Below are 22401 nucleotides of genomic sequence, written 5' to 3' on the forward strand. Positions count from 1 at the left end.
TTTTTTTTACGTATTGATTAGGAGAAAGACGAAGTAAACAAGGTGTCACAGTTGATCACATTCTTAAACTTGGGAACAAGTAGCAGACAAACTAACTAGTAGCATGGTGAAAGGCATTGGCACCTGCATTTTTCATAGTATTCCACAAGCTGATACTAACATGAGGTCACAAGTACACCGCTCATCCCATCCATGCATATTTGCCGCCGCCACACCCACATAATAGATCAGCTCTCGTGGAACCCTAAATGTTGCACAACTCTACAAAGAAAACATACAAGTTCAGCCTATACACCACTTCCCAAATCAACGAAACAAGATGCCGATCCTTGCATCCTCGCTAGCTACTGGTCCTCTCCATGCTGTTGGTCCTAGCATTCTCTCGCATCTTCTCCACGATGTGCCTCCCTTTCTCTTCGATGGTCCGCCTCTTCTCCTCCAGCTTGTCCCCCATCCTCTTCCCGAAATCCATCATCCGAGCTCGCCTCCCGCTTTTTCGCTTCGCGTCCTCTCCAATGGGTGATGCTGACACCTGCGGCTGCTCCCCTGCTGGTATCACCGCCCTCCGAGATGTGGACATGGGAGACATGGCTATACCTTCTGAAGCTTCTTCCTGGAGTTTCTCTGTGATCAACAGCGGTTTCCTCAGCTCATCATTTGCATCGCTGTGGGCAGATTCACTGCCTGGAGCAGATGAAGACTGGCCGTGCAATGATGCCTCTGCCTTGGGCTCTTGTTTTGCCTCGTCAATGGATGCCACTACTCTCGATGATTCCTCACTCCCACCATCCTTCAAGCCACCTTCCTCGGACTGAGTTGATGCTGTAGCTGTGGCATGGATTCTCATCTCAGTGGGCTCATGATTTAGCCAAATAAAAGGAGCATCCTTGCGAGGTACCCAATCATCCTTTTCAGCCAACATCCACGGCATGGAGATGCTTTCACAATTCGGAAGCACTAAGCTATCTCGAAGCGAAGCCTGAACAGTGAACCATGTTTTACAATCAAAACAACTTTACCAAAGCAAGAATATGCTCAGAGCAGAAGGTGCATTCGGTACCTTGAATCTGTTACCAATAAGTGCAGCGATATGACTGTTGGTGATTTTCCTATCCCCAACAGAAGATTCCAAATCCCATTCTAGATCAGGCATTGACGTAAATCCATACCAAATTTGATCAGAAGGAGGGGGCTTCATTTGTATCCGCAAGATACCTCGAACAGATGAAATCCTTATTGCCAGAGAAAGAGGAACCTGCAGAGGAAGGAAATGCATCATTCATGTGAAGTACTGACTTTCTAGTGGCACTAATAATATCTAAGCTTTTGAAATCAAATGTCCTATTTATGGGGACTCGTATGATGCACTGGTAGAGCCCAGGGTTGTGGGGGGTCAATAAGGTCAGGGTTGAAGACTGACTCTCTCATAAACAAATATCACACTGTATTGCCATTTCTAATAACTTTCTATGCTTTCATCAGGCATAGAATGTATTGAAGTCCTACTTAATACTTATACAGTTTTAAATACTTGAATCAGCACCTATCAGGACAAAGGTGACATGATGCAGAAAATTGCAGCAAAGCACATGGAGATAGAGGGAGGAGCAAACCTGTGAGACATGGTCGGCTATTGAGTGCAGGATAGTTTTCCATCTTGATATATATGCTGAAGTCCATCCAATGCTCTTTGACTGACTTGAAGCATCTGTTACACAAGCATTGAACTATCACACTCATGGTCCAAATCGAAGTATGTTGCATACGAGTTTTTACTCTTTTCCTTTATATTTCTCTCAGCTCAGTACTTTGTCACAAAGATAGCAAACTAAAGAAAGGAACTGTGAATTCTAGTAATAAATAAATTCTAACAATATTAACAGTCACCCAAAGGACTCTGTGGACCACACATTCTAGCAATGTAATATCTTAAGTATGCACAATCATAAATAAGAAAAAAAAAGGATAACATACTCCTTACGATAAACAAGGCAAAAATTAATTAAACCATTTGGCAGAAAATAGATTATATGAAGTTGTCTTTATTGTTCAAACAACCATTGAGTCACTTCACTAGATAAAAACAAACAATGATTCCAGTAGATATATTATTAAACAGGGAAACACATAAGAAACTAAAAGAGACCTGCTTCATCATTCTCCCCAATTGAAGAAGCTGAATTGTGCGAGCCTTTAAATTGGTTACCATACTGTTCAATACTCTCAAGAAGATCAGAATCAACATCTCCATTAGCATCTGCTCCAAAATTACTTTTCATGATGTCCTTTTGCAACTCTGGTTCCTGAACCTCAAGCCTTGTTTCAATGTGCAGCAGTATCCCACCCGAATACTCAAAGTCAACTTCAAAGGCCCATAATTCATTAAGATCCAGCGGAAGGACTCTCATCGCATGCACATAAGGTGGAAGTTCTCCAAGGCTAAAGTCCGTAAGTGTAATTTCACCCACGTAGGTGGGGGTCCTCATATTTGACAAAGTCCTCTAACCAAACAAAAATCAATTAACAAAAGCTATTGGTACAAGTGTATATGAAATGAGCAGTATATCGAACCTGAATGCGTGCTTTGATGGCCTTGTTTATCTCATCACTCATTTTAGCATCGAAAAACAACCGTGATGACAGGAGGTTCCAACAAAGTGTGCCTTCATCCGCAACTCGGTCATCCGCATTCACATCAGGTGAAGTTGAAAGCTGTCCAATTTGATTCAATGCAGCAGGCGGGGCAGTGGCTTTTACAGTATCTTGCGATGAATTGCCACCAAGCTTGTCCTCTTGTGGACCTATTAATGCTTCAATAAATGGTGCACCCTGATAGCTGCGCAATTTATCAAGTATCTTTTTTTCACCTTGCACTGACATTCCTGAACTTGTTTTGCTCTCTAAGGCAGCCTTCGTAGATGCCTTCTTCGCCAACTTCTTGAGGAAAAGACGTACTTTTGAAGACCCATCAGTCTTTGATGTCTTGTCCATAACCTCATGATCCTCACCAGAGAGTATTGGAGGCTTTAGAAAACATGGGTATTCAGAATTTAATGATGATATGTAATTGAGGAATTTTTCGCTCAGCTTGGCATGCCAATTTAATTTTTCCTTGTCAGCAGTAGCTGCAATACGGAGTGCTTTACACCATGATTCCTTCTCCCAGGAAGTGTCTGTATAAAGATAGCACACCTTGCTTCCATTATAAATCTCATTGTCCTTGCTTTCTAATTTTACTGGGAACCTCTTGGCCCTGATAATTAGCAACAGAAGTAAAGTTGAGTCAAGAGTGAAGTAATATAAGTCAATGATCACAATCAATCCTAAGGAACCTTATAGGAAAACAAAGGTGATCGACAGGCAATGTTAATGTCATGTGGGGTCTCCCCTACACTGCGCCAGAGACGTTCGACGGGCCGCTGAGGGCGCAGCGTCCAGGTCCAGCGCCCAAGAAGAAAATTAGGAACAGATTATTGAATAGAAAGAGAAGGAATTAGATCCTAAATTTTAGGAGTTTGTTAGATTCTAAAGTTTAGGAGTTTGTTTCAGATTAGTGGCTAGAATAGAAAGATACGGAATTAGATCCTAAAGTTTAGGAGTTGTTGCAAGCCAAGACTATATATATCTATAACCGGCACTTGAGGGAATCAAGCAAGAATTTAGTCATCCAGTCTTCTTCCTCTTTTCCCTATCAAGCCGACGGCTAGGGGGTATAACCCTGCCAGCGAAGACGGACCGAGACTACGAGTTGCGGAGTCGAGGGCAAGCTACCTTAGGAACCAACGCCCTTGACAACCTGGTATCATCGTCACGTCGATCCTCTTCCACCCATTCAGATCAGTACTCCACAGCCGCCGCGCCCAAAATCAGCCATCCACCATCACCACAGTCCTCTACTGCCTCCGCCCCGCAGCCGCCAGCCATGGCCGATCCCACTATGAAGGACATGATGGAGATGCTCAAGTCCATCACCACGGAGATGTCCACCATGAAGACCGACATGGCCGCTCTGAAGGAGCAGCCGGCTTCGAGTCCGAACACCGGCGACCGCTCAGATGGGCAGCGCGATCTTGATCGCCCCCCAGATTCCAGAAACTCGACTTCCCCCGCTACCATGGCAAGTCCGACCCCATGCTCTTCCTCAGCAGGTGCGAATCGTACTTCCGCCAGCAGCGCACCATGCCAGAGGAACGCGTCTGGATGGCGTCGTATAATCTCGAGGACGTCGCCCAGCTCTGGTTCATGCAACTCCAAGAGGACTAGGGCACACCACCGTGGGGTCGTTTCAAGGACCTTCTAAGCCTACGGTTCGGGTCGCCATTGCGCTCTGCCCCTCTGTTCGAGCTGACAGAGTGTCGACGCACGAGAACGGTGGAGGAGTATGCCAATCGATTTCAGGCCCACCTGCCACGAGCAGGCTGTCTGGAGAACCAGCGCGTTCAGCTCTTCACAGTGGGGCTACTGCCGTCGCTAAGCCACGATGTTCGGATCCATAACCCGGAAACACTGGTGGTGGCTATGAGTCTAGCCCGGCAGGTGGAGTTGATGGAGTTGGCTACTCGGCTTCGGTGGCTACTCGACCGGCATACCGTGCCGCTCTGTCGGTCCCTGCACCGCGTCAGGTGCCACCCGCACCACAGGTGCCACCTCTCCAGGCCCTACCTGTGCCTCCGGTCGGTGCCACCCAACTCGACGCGGATCGACAACCTGGGTGTCGCCTCTCCAGGGAGGAACAGGAGGAACGTCGCCGCCTCGGACTCTGCTTCAACTGCAACGAGAAATATTTTCAGGGCCACAACCGCACATGCCGCCACATCTTCTACGTGGAAGGGGTCGAGCTCGACGCCTCGGACGCCGCACCCGAGGCTGCTGAACCCGCTGCAGACACCCCGGTATTCTCCCTGCATGCCGTCGCGGGCGTCCGGGCCTGTGGCACGATGCAGATCTGGGTGAAGGTGGGCGCGGCGATTTTGATCGCTCTCCTCGACACCGGTTCAACACACAATTTCATCGGCGAGGAGACTGTCCGCACGAGTCTACAGGTCCAGGCTCGACCAAGGCTCACGGCGCGGGTAGCCAAGCGCATCGCGTGCCCGGGAGTATTGCCCCAGGCGCCGATCTCCATCGAGGGTGTTTCGTTCTGCGTCGACCTCTACATCATGCCACTGGCGAGCTTCGATCTGGTCCTCGGGACACAATGGATTGCCACCTTGGGGCCGATCGTCTGGGACATCGCCAACCGCACCATGTAATTCCAGCTCCAGGGACACACGGTCCGCTGGTACGGAACCACGTCGACCGCGACATCGGCCTTCGGCGTCACCACCGGCAGCGACCAGCTCCTCGACTCGCTGCTGGCTCACTTCACCGACATCTTCGCCGAGCCCACGGGTCTACCTCCCTAACGGGGCCGCGAGCACCGCATCATCCTCGTTCCCGGCGCGGCTCCGGTCGCATTCCGACCATACCGGTACTCGGTGACTCACAAGGATGAGCTCGAGCGGCAGTGCACAACCATGATCGACCAAGGCATCGTGCGGCGAAGCGACTCAGCATTCTCCTCACCGGTCCTCCTCATCAAGAAGCCCGACGGGTCATGGCGGTTCTGCGTCGACTACCGTGCTGAACACGCTCACCGTCAAGGACGCATTCCCCATCCCAGTCGTCAACGAGCTGCTGGACGAGCTCAATGGTGCCCGGTTCTTCACCAAACTGGACCTACATTCTGGTTATCACCAAATGCGCATGAGGGCCGACGACGTCCACCAGACGGCTTTCCGCACCCACGACAGCTTGTACGAGTTCCTGGTGATGTCGTTCGGCCTCTGCAATGCGCCGACGACCTTCCAAGCTCCCATGAACGACATCTTGAGGCCCTTCCTTCGCCGGTTTGTCCTTGGGTTTTTCGATGACATCCTGATATACAGCTCCACCTGGGTGGACCATCTGCGTCACCTATGCACCGTACTAGCGGTACTCCGGTAGCACCAATTGTTCGTCAAGCAGTCCAAGTGTGCCTTCGGGGTCCCCTCCGTCACCTACCTCGGGCATGTGATCTCCGCATCCGGGGTGGCCATGGACCCCGCCAAGGTACATGCGGTTCGCGACTGGCCTCAACCACGCTCGACGCGTGTGGTTCGGGGTTTCCTGGGGCTGGCCAGCTACTACCGCAAGTTCGTGCACGACTACAGCACCATTGCTGCCCCGTTGATCGCGCTCCTGAAGAAAGAGGGCTTCACATGGTCAGCAGAGGCGGCCGCGGCCTTCGACGCGCTCAAGGCAGCGGTCACCACGACACCGGTCTTGGCCCTTCCAGACTTCACAAAGCCGTTCGTGGTGGAATGTTACGCCTCCACACACGGCTTTGGCGCAGTACTCATCCAGGAGGCACATCCCATCGCTTTCTTCAGCAGACCGGTGGCACCACGACATCGGTCGCTTGCGGCCTATGAGCAAGAACTGATAGGGTTGGTCCACGCCGTCCGCCATTGGAGGCCATACCTCTGGGTCCAGCGCTTCATAGTCCGAACGGACCACTATAGCCTGAAATTCCTCCTCGATCAGCGCCTCGCCACCATTCCACAACACCACTGGGTGGGGAAGCTGCCCAGCTTCGACTTCGGCGTTGAATATAAGTCGAGGTCCCAGAACACCGTGGCGGACGCCTTATCTCGCAGAGAGACGCCGGAGGAGAGGGTTGTCCTAGCCGTCTCGGCGTCGCGGTTCGACTACATCACACGTCTGAGGCACGAGCAGGAGGCCGACCCTGCCCTGATGGCCCTCCGGGACGAGGTCGCGGCCGGCACCCACGACGATCCCTAGGCCATCGTCAACAACCTGCTCACCTACAACGGCAGGCTCTACGTCCCTCCGTCATCACCTCTCCTCCAGGAGATCTTGGCTGTTGTACATGGTGACGGCCACGAAGGCGTACAGCGCACCCTCCACCGCCTCCGGCGTGACATCCACTTCCTCGACATGTGCCGCATCGTCCAGGACTTTGTCCGCTCCTGCTCCACCTGTCAACGATGCAAGACCGAGCACCTCCACCCGGGCGGCCTCCTGCTGCCGCTACCAATTCCGTCGGATGTCTGGACAGGCATCGTCGTGGACTTCATCGAGGCACTACCGTGTGTTCGCGGAAAATCCGTCATCCTCACCGTGGTGGATCGCTTCAACAAGTATTGTCATTTCATTGCCTTAGCTCACCCATACATTGCTGAATCGGTGGCCCACGCATTCTTCTCCGACATTGTCCGCCTCCATGGCATGCCCCAGTCGAACGTCTCGGACCGGGACCCCATCTTCACGTCGACCTTCTGGAGCGAGCTGATGCGCTTAACGGGCATTAGGCAGCACATGTTCTCGGCGTTCCATCTGCAATCGGATGGCCAGACGGAGACCGCCAACCGTGTCATCGGCATGTACTTGCGCTGCTTCACCGTAGATCGCCCGCGCGAGTGGCTTCGTTGGCTGTCGTGGGCCGAGTACACCTACAACACCGCCTACCAGTCTTCACTCCGCGACACTCGTTCCGGGTGGTCTACGGCCGCGACCCGCCATCCATCCGATCATATGAGGCGGGCGACACTAGGGTGGCTGCAGTCACCAAGACGATGGCAGAGCGCGAGGAGTTCCTGGCCGAGGTCCACAACCGCCTGGAACAAGCTCAAGCAGTGCAGAAGCGCCACTACGACAAGTCCCACAGACCAGTCACATATGTCGTGGGTGACTGGGTCCTGCTGCGGCTACGCAATCGGCCGATTACTTCTCTGTCCCAGGCGTCGAAGGGGAAGCTCCAGCCTCGCTTTTTCGGTCCATACCGCATCTCGGAAATGATCAATGAGGTAGTTGTACGGCTGGAACTACCGGCCCAAGCCAAGCTCCATGACGTCTTCCAAGTGGGCCTCTTAAAAAATGGGTGGGCGCGCCGCCGGACGTTCCTCCTTCGCTGCCCGAGGTGCACAATGGGGTATTGGTGCCTGCTCCAGAGCGTGCGGTGTGCTACCGACTGGCTCGTGGCGTGCAACAGGTGCTGGTACGCTGGAAGGGTGAGCCGGTTTCTGTAGCTACATGGGAAGACCTGGACGACTTCACCGCCAAGTACTCGTCCTTTCAGCTCGAGGACGAGCTGGTCGTCGAGGGGGGAGAGAGATGTCATGTGGGGTCTCCCCTACACCCGAAGACGTCGCGCCAGGGACGTTCGACGGGCCGCTGAACGCGCCGCGTCCAGGTCCAGTGCCCAGGAAGGAAATTAGGAACATATTATTGGATAGAAAGAGAAGGAATTAGATCCTAAATTTTAGGAGTTTGTTAGATCCTAAAGTTTAGGAGTTTGTTTCAGATTAGTGGCTAGAATAGAAAGATAAGGAATTAGATCCTAAAGTTTAGGAGGAGTTGTTGCAAGCCAAGGCTATATATATCTGTAACCGGCACTTGAGGGAATCAAGCAAGAATTTAGTCATCCAGTCTTCTTCCTCTTTTCCCTATCAAGCCGGCGGCTAGGGGGTATAACCCTGCCAGCAAAGACGGACCGAGACTACGAGTTGCGGAGTCGAGGGCCAGCCACCTTAGGAACCAACGCCCTTGACAGTTAACTACATTGGAAGACGAATATCGTTTTTATAGAAGTTTTTTCAAGAAATAAAATGGACTTAAATTTAGCCGATTGCAACATATACATAACCCTAAGACAAAGCTTCCAGTGTCCATATTATTTAATAATATAACCAACGGTTATATCTATCTGGTAACTAAGAATGCGCGGTCAAATTCAATAAACTTGTCATGTTAACACAACAAGTAGTGATTGACGAGTAGCTCATGAATGGTATTTAGTGCGAGCACTAACCATTTACGCGAGGGCATACTTGATGCAGAAACTGCAAGTACCGTGCAGTTCAAAAGCTCAATGGTTGCTTGGGAGCCATCAGGACCAGACAAACAAAGAGAGTTTCCCTTGATTTTAGCCATCTTCTTTGCAGGAAAAACTTCCACAATATTCTTCTTGTCTTTTGTCTCTCTAGGACCTCCAGCCGATAAGCGGTCATTACTGAGTTTTGGCATTTTTTCTGGCTCCAGTATCCACAGAAAACCCTGAAAACATATAGCGCGACCTGTCAGTGTCAGAGGTAATCTAGTTCGTAATTAGACAAAATACAGCTGAGAAAGGGCGGGCATCTATGATAAATCGATAAATGTGACGCACGTTGGGATTACATCTTTCAGCGGCAGAGCAAACAGATTGTACAGACTAGAGGACTTTGGAATCAATTTGCAGTAAGAATTAAGAAAGCAGCAGCACTGGTTTTATTAGCACTTAGCAGCGACTAAAACTTTGTATGATTGAGACGCAGACTCCCAGACTATTTTCTCATTTTCTGGAAACGAATATCAAACGGTTGGGGAGATAATTAGTCGACATGAGGAAAAGCTCCTGGAGTGAGCGTCCGCTCGCTCGGAAATCAAGCAAGCGGCCAAGCGGGTAGGGCTCGATGGGATTCCTAGAAACCGCATCTCCACTCCAGCAAAGGCAGGTTGCTCCGCCGCCACGGCAATGGATGCCCTAAAGGCGGCCACGAGCGAGCGAGCCGAAACCGAAGGGAGAGCTAAGCTAGGCGCGGCGTGCCCCACTCACCTGCTTCTCGTAGGGGAAGGGGCGTTCCCCGGGCAGCTCGTCGGCGGCTGGTAGCGCGTCCCCCGCCGCAGCCTGACTGCGGCGGAGGCGGCGGAGCAGCAGAAGGATCGCCGCCGCCTCGACAGCCGCCAGCGCCAGGGCGCCGAGGAGGAAACCCAGCAGGAAGGGCAGCGGCGCCATCGCCGGGAGCCGGCGACGTGGGGGGCCTAGGTGTGAGGTTTTTGGGCGAGCGGGGAGCGTATTGTGAAAAGAAAAAAAACTAGGGGAGCGTGTGATGCATGATGGATAATCGGAAGAGGAGCGCGTGGACGCGAGCGATGACGTGTGGGTCCGGTTACGGTAATGGTCTTAGGTTGTGGGCCCATATGTCGGTGGTTTGCTTCACGCAACGGCTGTTCCTTTTCGTTTTCTCTTTCCTTTTGAGACCTGGCGTTTTTTTTTGGTTACTTTGGGAACACCATTTTCACAAATGATTTTTATTTTCCAAGAGAAAATAAACTAATTTTCTTTAGAAAAATAAAAATACTATGAGAAAATATGGTTCCCAAACTAACCCATAATATACTGCTCTATACCCTCACACTTGCAAAAAGAACGTAACTACGAGATATGTGCAAAGACAAACTAGTTTAAATTTAATTAGATTTATAGTAAATACTAAATAGTATAGCTATCAAGTAAGTGCCACATTGTGTGACGACCCATAAGGCCATAATTCTGCTATGAGATTATACATGATAGATATTTGCAGAGTTTGACGTGAGCTAAATCTATACTACTATATTAAGGCTGTAAGGGTAGTCTGTCGTTCTGCCTCGAGCCAATCTAGATCGTCCATCTATATCCATTAAATCAGCACCGTTCGTCCGTCCGTTCACCTGCACCGGCGACGCGGAGAAACTTCGGCACGCGGGCCTGGATCTCCTCGTCCCCAAGGGGCCAGGGCTAGCCTCACGCCAGGAAACACGTTCTTCCTCCAGGAGCCCCCGATCCGCACCACCGACGGCGTCATCTGCGCCGCCACGGCATCCCTCCGCCTGCCCAGGAGGCCCGGCACCGCTCGATTACCGCACGGCGACACCACGCTACCCTTCACGACCACCTGCGCCGCTGCCATCGCCAAATTGCCGGTGCTTCAAACTATAAATTCTGAGTGCCCGTGCCTAGACTGCTTCGAGCAGCACGGCCCGGTGTTCGACCCCGCCGTGTCCTCCTACCGCAACGTCACCTGCGGCGACCAGCGCTGCGACCTCGCGGCGCCGCCCGAGGCGCCAAGGGCGTGCCACCGCCCCGCGGAGGACTTTTGCCCGTACTACTACTGGTACGGGGACCAGTCCAACACCACCGGCGACGTGGCCCTGGAGTCCTTCACGGTGAACCTCACGGCCCCGGGCGCGTCCCGCCGCGTGGACGGCGTGGTGTTTGGGTGCGGGCACCGCAACCCGCGGCCTCTTCCACGGCGCGGCGGGGCTGCTGGGGCTCGGCCGGGGCCCGCTGTCGTTCGCGTCCCAGCTCTGCGCCATGTACGGGCACACCTTCTCGTACCGCCTGGTGGAGCACGACAGCGACGCCGTCAGCAAGGTGGTGTTCAGGGAGGACGACTTGGTGCTGGCGCATCCGGAACTCAAGTACACGGCGTTCACGCCCACGTCGTCGCCGGCGGACACATTCTATTACGTGAAGCTCAAGGGCGTGTTGGTGGGCGGCGAGCTGCTGAAAATCAGCTCGGACACGTGGGACGTGGGCAAGGACGGGTCCGGTGGCACGATCATCGACTCCGGCACGACGCTGAGCTACTTCGTGGAGCCGGTGTACCAGGTGATCCGGCAAGCGTTCGTCGATCGCATGAGCAGGCTGTACCCTCTGATCCCGGACTTCTCGGTGCTGAACCGTGCTACAACGTCTCTGGCATGGAGCGGCCGGAGGTGCCGGAGCTGTCACTGCTGTTCCCCGACGGTGCCGTGTGGGACTTCCCCGCGGAGAACTACTTCGTTCGGCTGGACCCGGACGACATCATGTGCCTGGCAGTCCTGGGCACCTCGCGCACCGGCATGTCCATCATCGGTAACTTCCAGCAGCAGAACTTCCACGTCGTGTATGACCTGCAGAACAATCGGCTGGGCTTCGCGCCGCGGCGTTGCACTGAGGTGTAGTGTATAGCCGCCGGCGAGGCCTCCTGAGACTGAGAGGAAGAACAATTCGAACTCAGTCCTTGTGTGATTGATTGGATTGGGAGGTAAATTGGGTGTAGAATTTTTTGGTTGGGAAGGACGGTGGCACGTACGCAAGCTCTAATACATAGTTTTTTTGCATTTATCTCCAAGGACAGAAGGTTAGGAATCTATATCTATACTACTATATTAAGGTTGTAAGGGGTAGCCTGCCTCCACCTGGTTCTGCCTCGAGCCAATCTGGATCGACCATCTATATCCATCAAATCAGCACCGTTCGTCCGTGCACTAGCACTTCTTGTAATGATGTCTACTTTTTTATACCAAGAAATAGTAACAATTGATTCATATGCATGTGCATCACTTATATCAGTTAATCCTACCAGTGTGCCCCTTGGATGCAGCAATGTCGAGAGATGTCTTTACCAGATAAGCAATGGCACGATATATGAAGACTGGAGGTCTGCAATGACCGAGTTGCAATCTCTCGTGACAGAAAGCCGCTCGACACAGATGTCATTTGGAGCAATGGGTATCTCCGTTCTCTCTATACCCATAATATTTGTTCTCTAGCTGTTGTGATGAGATTGGTGTATATTTACAATTGTTTCCTTTCTAATTTTCAAAATAGGTTTTCCTATCCTCCTCAATATTTTGAAAGAAGACCGTGAGGATGTAGAGCTTGTGAGAGGTGCCCTGGAGACCTTTATGAGTGCATTGACTCCTATTGAGACGTCACAAGGGCCAAATACTCAGCTTCAGTCAGCGTTAGTGAATTCTAATATGCTATCTCCAGAAACGGAGAATATTTCTCTTATTTTAATTTTATTTGTGAGTACTAATCTTTTGCCTTTACAAATGGTTTAAAGTGCTAGCTTGTGCTAATTGAATTTAGCTAACAATTAATTAAATTGCTCACGTGCTTGCTTGTCTGCATTCATTTCCTCTTCAAGTCTCTCTCCCATTTCTTCCTCTCCCTGCTCGACCGCTATCTGATTATGATGTGAACGAATCCCATCATGCAGCGAATCCTGCAACAAGGATGTCTCCATCGTCCACGTCGACATGCACAACTATAGCCTTGATGAGAAGATCAGGATGACGCTTGAGGCGCACATTGTCGAGAAGACCGACGAGGTCCATGAGGTTTCTTTTGTAGGTATTCTGGCCGAGGACTTTTTTAGATCCTCCAACTTTGTATATTGTCACTACATAAGCACGCATATTTCTTGTTTTTTAATCCATGGCGAACACTTGTATCTAGATCGTATTTATATACAAGTATAATATCCATTTGAAGGAGAATAGGATCATGTATCTTCTCTTAACATTATATCTTGCCAATTCATGCTTGTAATATGCACTTCAGGAGGTAACTTCTGTCAATACCACTTCCTAAGGATCGGAGATTGATCTACCTATAACACATTTCCCCCTTATTCATCATCCTCCCTTTTCTATTTCAATGACTACCTATAATCCTTTTCTGTCTCTACTCTTTATTGTCCTTTCTTATCTATTGATATTGTGAATACTAAGTTACTGTACATCATCTTCTTTGTTGATAAAAACATATGTGCAATCAATTCTTTATGTAGAACATCTCTTAAGTAATTGCTTTCCTGCAGATTTTTCATCACTAGCTCAATATGATTTTACCCGAGGAACATTTTGCTTTAATTGGTTTGATCTGTCGTGGTTGCTGGTAATTTGATATGAGCAGGAGGCAACTAATCAACAATGTTCAGGATGCAGGGCCACACCACACATATGGACTGCTTCAGTTTGTGTGTCAAATTTGTTTTCCACAAAGAAATTATTTAAACAAAAAGATCGCATCACAGAGAAGGATGTGACAGTGATGAGGCTTTCAGGTGGTGGGCATAGCTGCTTTCGGGATAGTGATAAGGCAAGATTAAGATTCAAACGGAAGTTCTGGGAGAAGGTTGTGGAGATAGATGATCTATGTGGAAAGGATGGTGCATGGTGGGGTATTAAAGGTTACATGCGAGACAATTTCAACCATAGCAATAAGGTCACCTCACAAAAAGAGCATTTTCAGAACAGTAGGCTCGTGAAATTTGTGTTGGATATGTATTGGGAGCTTCGTCCTGTTACTGGTTCATCCTTAACACACCAAACAAGGTATGACCCAACATGTGCAGTTGACCCATCATTGAAGATGGTCACTACACCTTGTTTCGAAGCCTAGCGAGATTGGACGCCTCAGTGTTCAATTGTTACATGCATATGGTATTTGTGCAGATATCAGGTTTAATGTTGAGCACATACAATATTTAAAGGTTTTTCGTGTTGAGCTTGTTTTACTTTTGGCCAACTGTTGATAGTGTTTTTTGTACAAAAGTGATGCATTGTACTATCATGTATAGAAGTCTGCATGATATGGATGGTTCTAATAGAGTGGTGAAATAGGTAGATTAAAATGACAAAATTTATATATGGCTAGGATCACAAATGGATTACGAAACTTTTCTTATAACAGTATAATACACATTTGTATATACGGTATTATTGTATTACATATTTCCGTTGCAACGCACGGATACTCACCTAGTTCGATGGTGAATTTTAATACAACAATTTACACTAGTTCTTAATAGTCACCGCCACTATATAATCCATCATTTCAAATAAATCTAAAGCTACCCCAACAAATAACCCCATAGACATGAACCATCCTACATACATCAAAGCAATTGCACCTAGAAAACTAATTCATTAAAAATAAACTGATCAGATCATACTCAAACTCCGCCTTTCTCTTACATCCAATGGCTGATTTTTTTTATCATCCATCATGACTCATCCTCTTTCCACGCGCGCCCTTCCCCGCTTACAGTTCGCACTCCACTCCACGCCCTCAGCGGCAGCATGTGCACTGAGAACTGCTCCTCTCTGTCGTCGCCACTGTGGGAGGTTGTGGCGAAGAGCGCAGTAAGCACCTCGTCCCGCTGGGCATCCTCGTGCTCGAGGCACTAGATGCGGGCGTGGATCCTAAAAGAGATCCAAGAGGGGCGGTAGGAAAGAGACAGTGTAGAGATCGGCGTTCGAGTGGAGGTAGTCGCCGATGGAGAGTTCGATGATGGTGCAGGCATCCTTGTCGTACATCTCTCGTCACTCTCTATAAAGCATCGGATCAAGACCCAATGGTCTGACGGTCACCATTTTATAGGGTCCAACACTCCTATAAAAAGAACAGTAGCTGCTACAGTTGCAATATTTGATACAACAACCTCTATCATACTAGTCCAACACGATCTAGATCTCTTTGGTCTGTTTTTACAAACCGTAGTGCTCATGGACAGACGATCTTGTTTGTAAGGTCTGACAATCATGTGCTCAATAGCATTCCATGCGTAGGTGTTAGACTATTTCCATTGATCTGGTGATCTTATTTCTTAGGATCCAAGGCCTCTAAGATTTTCCAAATACTTCTAGTTTCAAAAACTTTGATGGATGGGTTTGTTATAAATGACTTTTGGGCATCATCTAAGCTACCTAGAACTACGACAACTAATATACACTACACTCAATTCATTAATATTACAAAGGACTAATATATACCTCTTTTTATAGTATGGTAAAAAAATAAAGTCATAAACTACTCTAAATATCTTAACTCTAATCAATACTTAGATCTAGTTCTTTTTAATTCTAGGTAGCTTTCCCTTGCCTCTTCTTCTTCGTAAAAAAACAAAGAGTGTTCAATTCAGACATTCCTTAGCAACATGTCCATAGAAGATAACTTATATACTCCCCTGCTCAAGAATATGAGACCTTTATGGAGATTATAGATCAAATGATGACGTCTAGGGACTCGGGTAGATGGATTTCAGCTCCTCGAAGTTCTACAGCCTCAGCTTGGGATCCATCGATCCCCCTAGGGGTGGTAATGGATAATGATACAAATGCTTCTTCATAAAATGTTAGGGCCCTAAATAAATTTTAGATTAAAATGAATAAAAATAAAGTCGGTCTTAATCTGATTCGAATCCTATAGTGTAAAATTTAGAGCTCATTGTCACCCCTAACCCCCACCTCCGTTCATGTGGATTTGGCAACCCAAAGTTTGCAAAAAGATCAAAGTTTTTGTTTGACTTGTCTTTAGAGATAGAATCAACTCAAAGAATATGCTCAAGAGAAAAGGCTTCCTGAATGCGGCTAATGATCTTCATTGTGTTCTTTATGACTCTAAAAGAGACAACTTTCCATCTTCTAGTTCGATGTCCTTTCAGCATAGAATGTTGGCATTATGTGGATATTAAGTGGAATCTTGAGGTTGACTTCTTTACAATGTTTGAAGATAAGAAGGCTTTCGGTCGACACTTAATGGAAATTGTGGGTGTGGTGATCTAGATAATCTGGAAGCAAAGAAATGACTTCATCTTCAGAAACCTTGTTCCTTCTTTCCCCTCCTAGAGAACTTACTTCAATGACATGTTGAAGCTTGAGACATTTAGATTTAGTCCCGCGCTTAATTCTCAAATATCATCATTGCTAAAGTCTAGATAGCTTATTCTCCTCTGTCCTCTCCCCTTAACCTTGTTTTCTCACTTGCTTTTTTTACTTAATAATATTTTGCTGTGAGGGTTTCCCTCACAGCTTTTCTCTTCAAAAAAACTGAAATGAAGCACTTATAACTAGTTCATTTTTAACTTTATCATCCATGTTTTGAAAAACTAAAACGAAAAAACACTTATAACTAGTTCATTTTTAACTTTTTTTGGAAAATTGAAACAAATTCATACTTGGAGGGCACAATTCCATAGAGGGCACAAAAATCATTGATTGCCCAAATCACTACTATTATGGTTTAAATTAAATTGTCTCTACAAAAACACACTTTTTGTCATTATATTGAAAGGGAAATATGGTTAACCTTTTCATATAATTAATTTTGGTGGTTGATCGTCAACACAAACATACATGTGCATAAGGTTCAACACAAACCAATAAAATATTCAAGTTAGGGACTCAATTTAAAACGGAGCAAAGAACTTGAGTGTGCTGAAGAATGGCGCACCGGACGGTGTCCGGTGCACCAGGACCGTACAGGTGTCAACCAGACACTCTCGGGAAAACGAAGGCGCGCTCCGCTATAATTCACCGGACTGTCTGGTGTGCCACCGGACTGTCCGATGTGCCACCGGAGCAACGGCTATCTGCGCGCAACGGTCGACTCTGACAGATCAACAGTGCAGCGCAGAAGTTAGAGCAGCAAGTCAGAGGGGCACCGGACTGTCCGGTGCCGCAAGAGGACAAAGCTCCAACGGTCGACTTCGCTCCGAACCCTAACAGTTGGGTGACGTGGCGGCGCACCGGACAACGCACAGTACCTGTCCGGTGGCACACCGGATTGTCCGGTGCGCCCATCACGAGCAGCCTCCCCAACGGCTATAGAAGTGATTGGGGGCTATAAATACCCCCAACCATCTCATTCATATCAATCCAAGCATTCCAAACATCTCATTCAATACAAGAGCAAAAGACTCCACTCCAAGACACATCAAATAGATTGAATCCTCTCTAAGCCTCCAAATCAACTCAATTCCATTAGGGACTTGAGAGAGGGTGTTCTTGTGTTCTTTTGTTGCTCTTGTTGCTTGGCTTGGCCTTTTTCTTTTCTTACTCTTATTCTCAAGTGCTTTGTAAGCGAGGCAAGAGACACCAAGTGTGTGGTGGTCCTTGTGGGGTCTTAGTGACTCGTGAGATTAAAGAAGAAGGCTCACTCGATCTAAGTGACCGTTTGAGAGAGGGAAAGGGTTGAAATAGACCCGGTCTTTGTGACCTCAACGGGGACTAGGTTCTTTGGAACCGAACCTCGGTAAAACAAATCACTGTGTTCACTCGCCTTATTTCTTGGTTGATTTGTTTTCCCTCTCTTTCGGACTTAAATTTAATTCTAATGCTAACCCCCAGCTTCTAGTGTGTGTTTAAAGTTATAAATTTTAGGTTTCGGCTATTCACCCCCCCTCTAGGCGACTTTCAATTGGTATCAGAGCCAGTGCTTCATTAAGAGTCTAACCGACTCGAAGTGATGTCTGGAGATCACGCCAAGAGCGAGATCATGACCGGCGACAAGTCCGCAAGCTCGGGAAGAACTCCTTCAAAGGAGTCCAGCAACAAATACAAGGAGGAATCCTCTTCCTCCATCAAGTCACATCGGAGAGGTGACAAGAAGAAGATGAAGAAAGTGGTCTACTACGAGACCGACTCTTCGTCACCCTCCACATCGAGCTCCGAGTCATCCACCCTTTGTAAGCGCCATGAGCGCAAGAAGTATAGTAAGATGCCCCTACGCTATCCTCGTATTTCAAAACACGCTCCATTACTTTCCGTACCCCTAGGCAAGCCACCATATTTTGATGGTGAAGATTATTGTATGTGAAGTGATAAAATGAGACACCATCTAACCTTACTCCACGAAAGTATTTGGGATACTGTTGAGTATGGAGCGCATGTACCTAAGGTGGGGGACAAAGACTATGACTCGGACGAGGCCGCCCAAATTAGGCACTTTAACTCCCAAGCCACGTCTATACTCCTTGCCTCCTTGTGCGAGAGGAGTATAACAAGGTGTAAGGGTTAAAAGGCACCAAAGAAATTTGGGACGTCCTCAAGACCGCGTACGAAGGGGACGAGGTGACCAAGATCACCAAGCGGGAGATGATCGAGGGGGTGCTCGGTCGATTCGTCCTCAACAAAGGAGAAGAGCCGCAAGCAATGTACAACCGGCTAAAGACAATGGTGAACCAAGTGCGCAACATCGGGAGCACCAAATGGGATGACCATGAGATGGTCAAGATTATTCTTAGATCCCTCGTATTTCGTAATCCTACTCAAGTTCAATTAATACGTGAGGATTCTAGATATAAACTAAGGTCTCCTGAGGAGGTTATTGGCAAGTTTGTGAGCTTTGAACTTATGATCAAAGACTCCAAACACATTATCAACTTGGAGCAATGCGCCACCTCTACACCCGAGGTGCAACCCATCGCATTCAAAGAGACGGAAGAGAAGTAGTCTACATCGAGTAGGCTTCCAATCAACGCCTCCAAGTTCGACAACGAGAAGATGGCGCTCATCATCAAGAGCTTCTGCCAAATCCTCAAACAAAGGAGGGGAAAAGATTACAAGTCCCGCTCCAAGAAGGTGTGCTACCGATGTGGTAAGTCCGGTCACTTTATTGCTATATGTCCTATTTCTAGTGGAAGTGACATGGACGACGACAAGAAAGGGAAGAAAAGGAGAAGAAGAGATACTACAAGAAGAAGCGCGGCTGAAAGTCGCTTAGAGGGGGGTGGATAGGCGAAACCTAAAAATTACAACTTTACACCCCAACTAGATCCCTTGATTAGTGATTAGAACAAGATACACAATTGTCGGAGTATAAAAACTAAGTCCTTCGCTTGTAAGGAGTATTGCTTTCAAATAATGCGGAATTGATAAATCAATACTACTAATAAGTCTATGAGAATAAATCAAGAGGGCTTAGATAAGAAGAGCAATAACACAAGTTCTTTCTTGTAAGGTGTTGCTTCACTAAATGAGAATTTAACTTAAGGCAACACCAAATAGTATTAGCAAAGACTAGAGCAAGAAAAACTTAGAAAGGGAAAGAACAAACAAATCACAAGCAATAAGCACACGAGACATGAGTGATTTGTTTTACCGAGGTTCGGCCCTCGAAGGTCTAGTCCCCGTTGAGGAGTCCACTAAGGACGAGTCTCTTTCAAGCCTTTCCCTCTCTCCACCGATCACTCAAGACCGGCGAGCTCTTCTTCTTCTTCAAGGATCACTTAAGACCCCGAAAGGACCACCACACTCTTTGGTGTCTCTTGCTAGCTTTACAAGCCTCCAAAACTTTGGAGGGAGTTCAATGGGAGTCAAAACTGCACGCACAAATGAATGCAAGATGTAGTACACACTTTCTCTCAATGAATCTCACAAGGCACTAGAGCTAAACTCTCACAAGAGGCTTTCTTTTGCTTGCTCTCTCTTTTTGTGGCACTTGTGTGGTTTGTAGTGGTCTAAATCTTGTGTATAGGATGGATCAATGAATAGAGGTGGTTGGGAGGGCTTGAGTATGTCAACTATATGACTTGGAATGTTGCTTGGGCTCCCACACCTTGAAGTGGCCGGTTGGGGTGGTATTTATAGCCACCAACCAAATTGTAGCCATTGGAGAAGGCTGCTGGCGATGGGCGCACCGGACAGTGTCCGGTGCGCCGCCACGTCATCTTGTCGTTAGGGCTTAGAGCTGGTCGACCGTTGGAGGCTTTGTCCTCGTGTGGCACCGGACAGTCCGGTGTCACACTGGACAGTCCGGTGCCCCTCTAACCTTCTGCTCTGACATCTGAATTGCACTGTTCACTTTGCAGAGTCGAACGTTGCGCGCAGATAGTCGTTGCACCGCTGGTGCACCGGACAGTCCAGTGAATTATAGCGGAGCTGCGCCTGGAGAACCTGAAGCTGAGGAGTTTGAGCTGATTCACCCTGGTGCACCGAACACTGTCCGGTGGTGCACTGGAGTACCGGACAGTCCGGTGCGCCAGACCAGGGCACACTTCGGTTTCCCTTTTGCTCCTTCCTTTTGAAGCCTAACTTGTTCTTTTGATTGGTTTGTGTTGAATCTTTGGCACCTGTAGAATGTATGATCTAGAGCAAACTAGTTAGTTCAATTGTTTGTGTTGGGCAATTCAACCACCAAAATCATTTAGGAAAAGGTTTGACCCTATTTCCCTTTCAATCTCCCCCTTTTTGGTGATTGATGCCAACACAAACCAAAGCAACTATATAAGTGCGAAATTGAACTAGTTTGCTTAAGGTAAGTGCAAAGGTTACTTGGAATTAAACCAATATTTATTTCATAAGATATGCATGGATGCTTTCTTCTTATTTAAAATTTTGGACCACGCTTGCACCACATGATGTTTTGTTTTTGCAAATTCTTTTGGAAATTCTTTTCAAAATATTTTGCAAATAGTCAAAGGTATATGAATAAGATTTTGAGAAGCATTTTCAAGATTTGAAATTTTCTCCCCCTGTTTCAAATGCTTTTCCTTTGACTAAACAAAACTCCCCCTTAATGAAATCCTCCTCTTAGTGTTCAAGAGGGTTTTAGATGTTAATTTTGAAGAGGGTATACCAATTTGAAATTATATCAAAAATAAGATACCAATTGAAAAATCTCTTCTTAACCAAATTTGAAAACTGCATTTTTGAAATTGGTGGTGGTGCGGTAACCAAATTTGAAAACTACATTTTTGAAATTGGTGATGGTGCGGTCCTTTTGCTTTGGGCTAATACTTTCTCCCCCTTTGGCATGAATCGCCAAAAACGGATACTTGTGAGTGAAATATAAGCCCTAATTACGTTCTCTCCCCCTTTGGCAAATATATGAGTGAAGATTATACCAAATTGGAGAGCTGACGGAATACCGACAAGGAAGGATAATACCGAAGATGTAGAGTGGAAGCGATGTCTTTGCCGAATACTCCATTTCCCTTTCAATCTAAGACTTAATACACAAGATGCTCATGGAAACATATTAGTCTTAGCCTTGGCACAATAGTGATAGGAAATATGCAAATGTACCAAAGGAAAGAGACATGATTAAAAATATATGTCAATTAAGCTTAAACAGTTCTATATAATATAGATTGCTCCCCCTAAATATGTGTCGTGAGAGGAATACGGATTTTGGCCTTTAAATGCCAAGTGCACATAATTAGGTTAATGAGAACATATCTATATCATATAGAATGTGAGGTGCATTGTGTCATAGTATAAGTGTGATGCTCATGACAGTTTATGCACTTATGAAATCATGTTAGAAACATCTTAAGCATTTACCCTTAAGGATTTCAAAGAGGCTTAAGGACCATCCACCTTTGGAACAAAGGCAGCTTATCCTCGTTACAAGGTTAAGCTTTAAGCTCTTTGACAATACAATTACTTCACCCAGTTTTAACAAAGATGCAAGAATGAATATTTGAGAAGTTAAACTAGGTATGAAGCAGAGCTAATGCATGAACATGCTTTCTCTTCCTTTTTATACAAGATATGCAAAGCAAGTATGAAAAAGGAAGATTTAGGTACAAGTTAAAATGAAAGGAAGTTGTTTTACCCTTTTGTACCTTCACATAGAGACGCTCTCTTCATTGTGCTTTGGCCTTAGTCTTAGTTGCTTAAGACCTATACTCAAGACAATATGTGGAAATATTTTGCACAAGAGAGAGTTCTACAACTAATGATCCCCTTTTTTAAGTCCTTATCAGCATATATCAAATGGATCATAAATTGCATAGATGTATCATGAATTCTCCTTTTAACTTAGTGCATACCAAGATAGATGTTGATTGATAGAATATGCGGCACTAAGAGACTTAAGTGTTAATTGAAGTTATTTAATGATCAAACAAATAACATATGTGATCAAAAGAACAACATATGCATTAGATAAGCTTAAAATAGGAGAATCCATTACATATGCTACTTTAGCAATGAAAGCAACAATCCTTTATAAAAGCGATATTATTTTAACAAGTTGGATTGATATGTAGTAGCATT

General features: G+C 47.1%; 1 protein-coding gene and 1 pseudogene across 1 annotated transcript; one reads left to right on the forward strand and one right to left on the reverse strand.

The window, feature by feature from the left end:
- Window positions 1-78: 78 nt before the first annotated feature.
- On the reverse strand, window positions 79-9890 carry LOC100279080 (uncharacterized). Its single transcript, NM_001350277.1, has 7 exons — window positions 9638-9890; window positions 8852-9096; window positions 2572-3253; window positions 2147-2501; window positions 1614-1708; window positions 1061-1255; window positions 79-979 (listed from the first exon to the last, which is right to left on the reverse strand). The coding sequence occupies exons 1-7, from the start codon at window positions 9815-9817 to the stop codon at window positions 341-343; spliced, it is 2391 nt and encodes a 796-aa protein (NP_001337206.1). The 5' UTR covers window positions 9818-9890; the 3' UTR covers window positions 79-340.
- Window positions 9891-9954: 64 nt separating this feature from the next.
- On the forward strand, window positions 9955-11790 carry LOC103655694 (protein ASPARTIC PROTEASE IN GUARD CELL 2-like; annotated as a pseudogene).
- The last annotated feature ends 10611 nt before the right edge of the window (window positions 11791-22401 follow it).

This window comes from Zea mays, chromosome 4, assembly GCF_902167145.1.
Source record: "Zea mays cultivar B73 chromosome 4, Zm-B73-REFERENCE-NAM-5.0, whole genome shotgun sequence".
NCBI lineage: Eukaryota > Viridiplantae > Streptophyta > Magnoliopsida > Poales > Poaceae > Zea > Zea mays.

What these genes read in the sequence shown, in the direction of transcription:
- LOC100279080 (NM_001350277.1), bottom strand. Translation starts at nt 9,817, where the DNA reads ATGGCGCCGCTGCCCTTCCTGCTGGGTTTCCTCCTCGGCGCCCTGGCG. An exon ending in AGTATGCCCTCGCGTAAATG is followed by an intron (nt 3,254 to 8,851) that starts GTTAGTGCTCGC and finishes GCTAATTATCAG; the next exon opens with GGCCAAGAGGTTCCCAGTAA. An exon ending in TTATTGGTAACAGATTCAAG is followed by an intron (nt 980 to 1,060) that starts GTACCGAATGCA and finishes TTCACTGTTCAG; the next exon opens with GCTTCGCTTCGAGATAGCTT.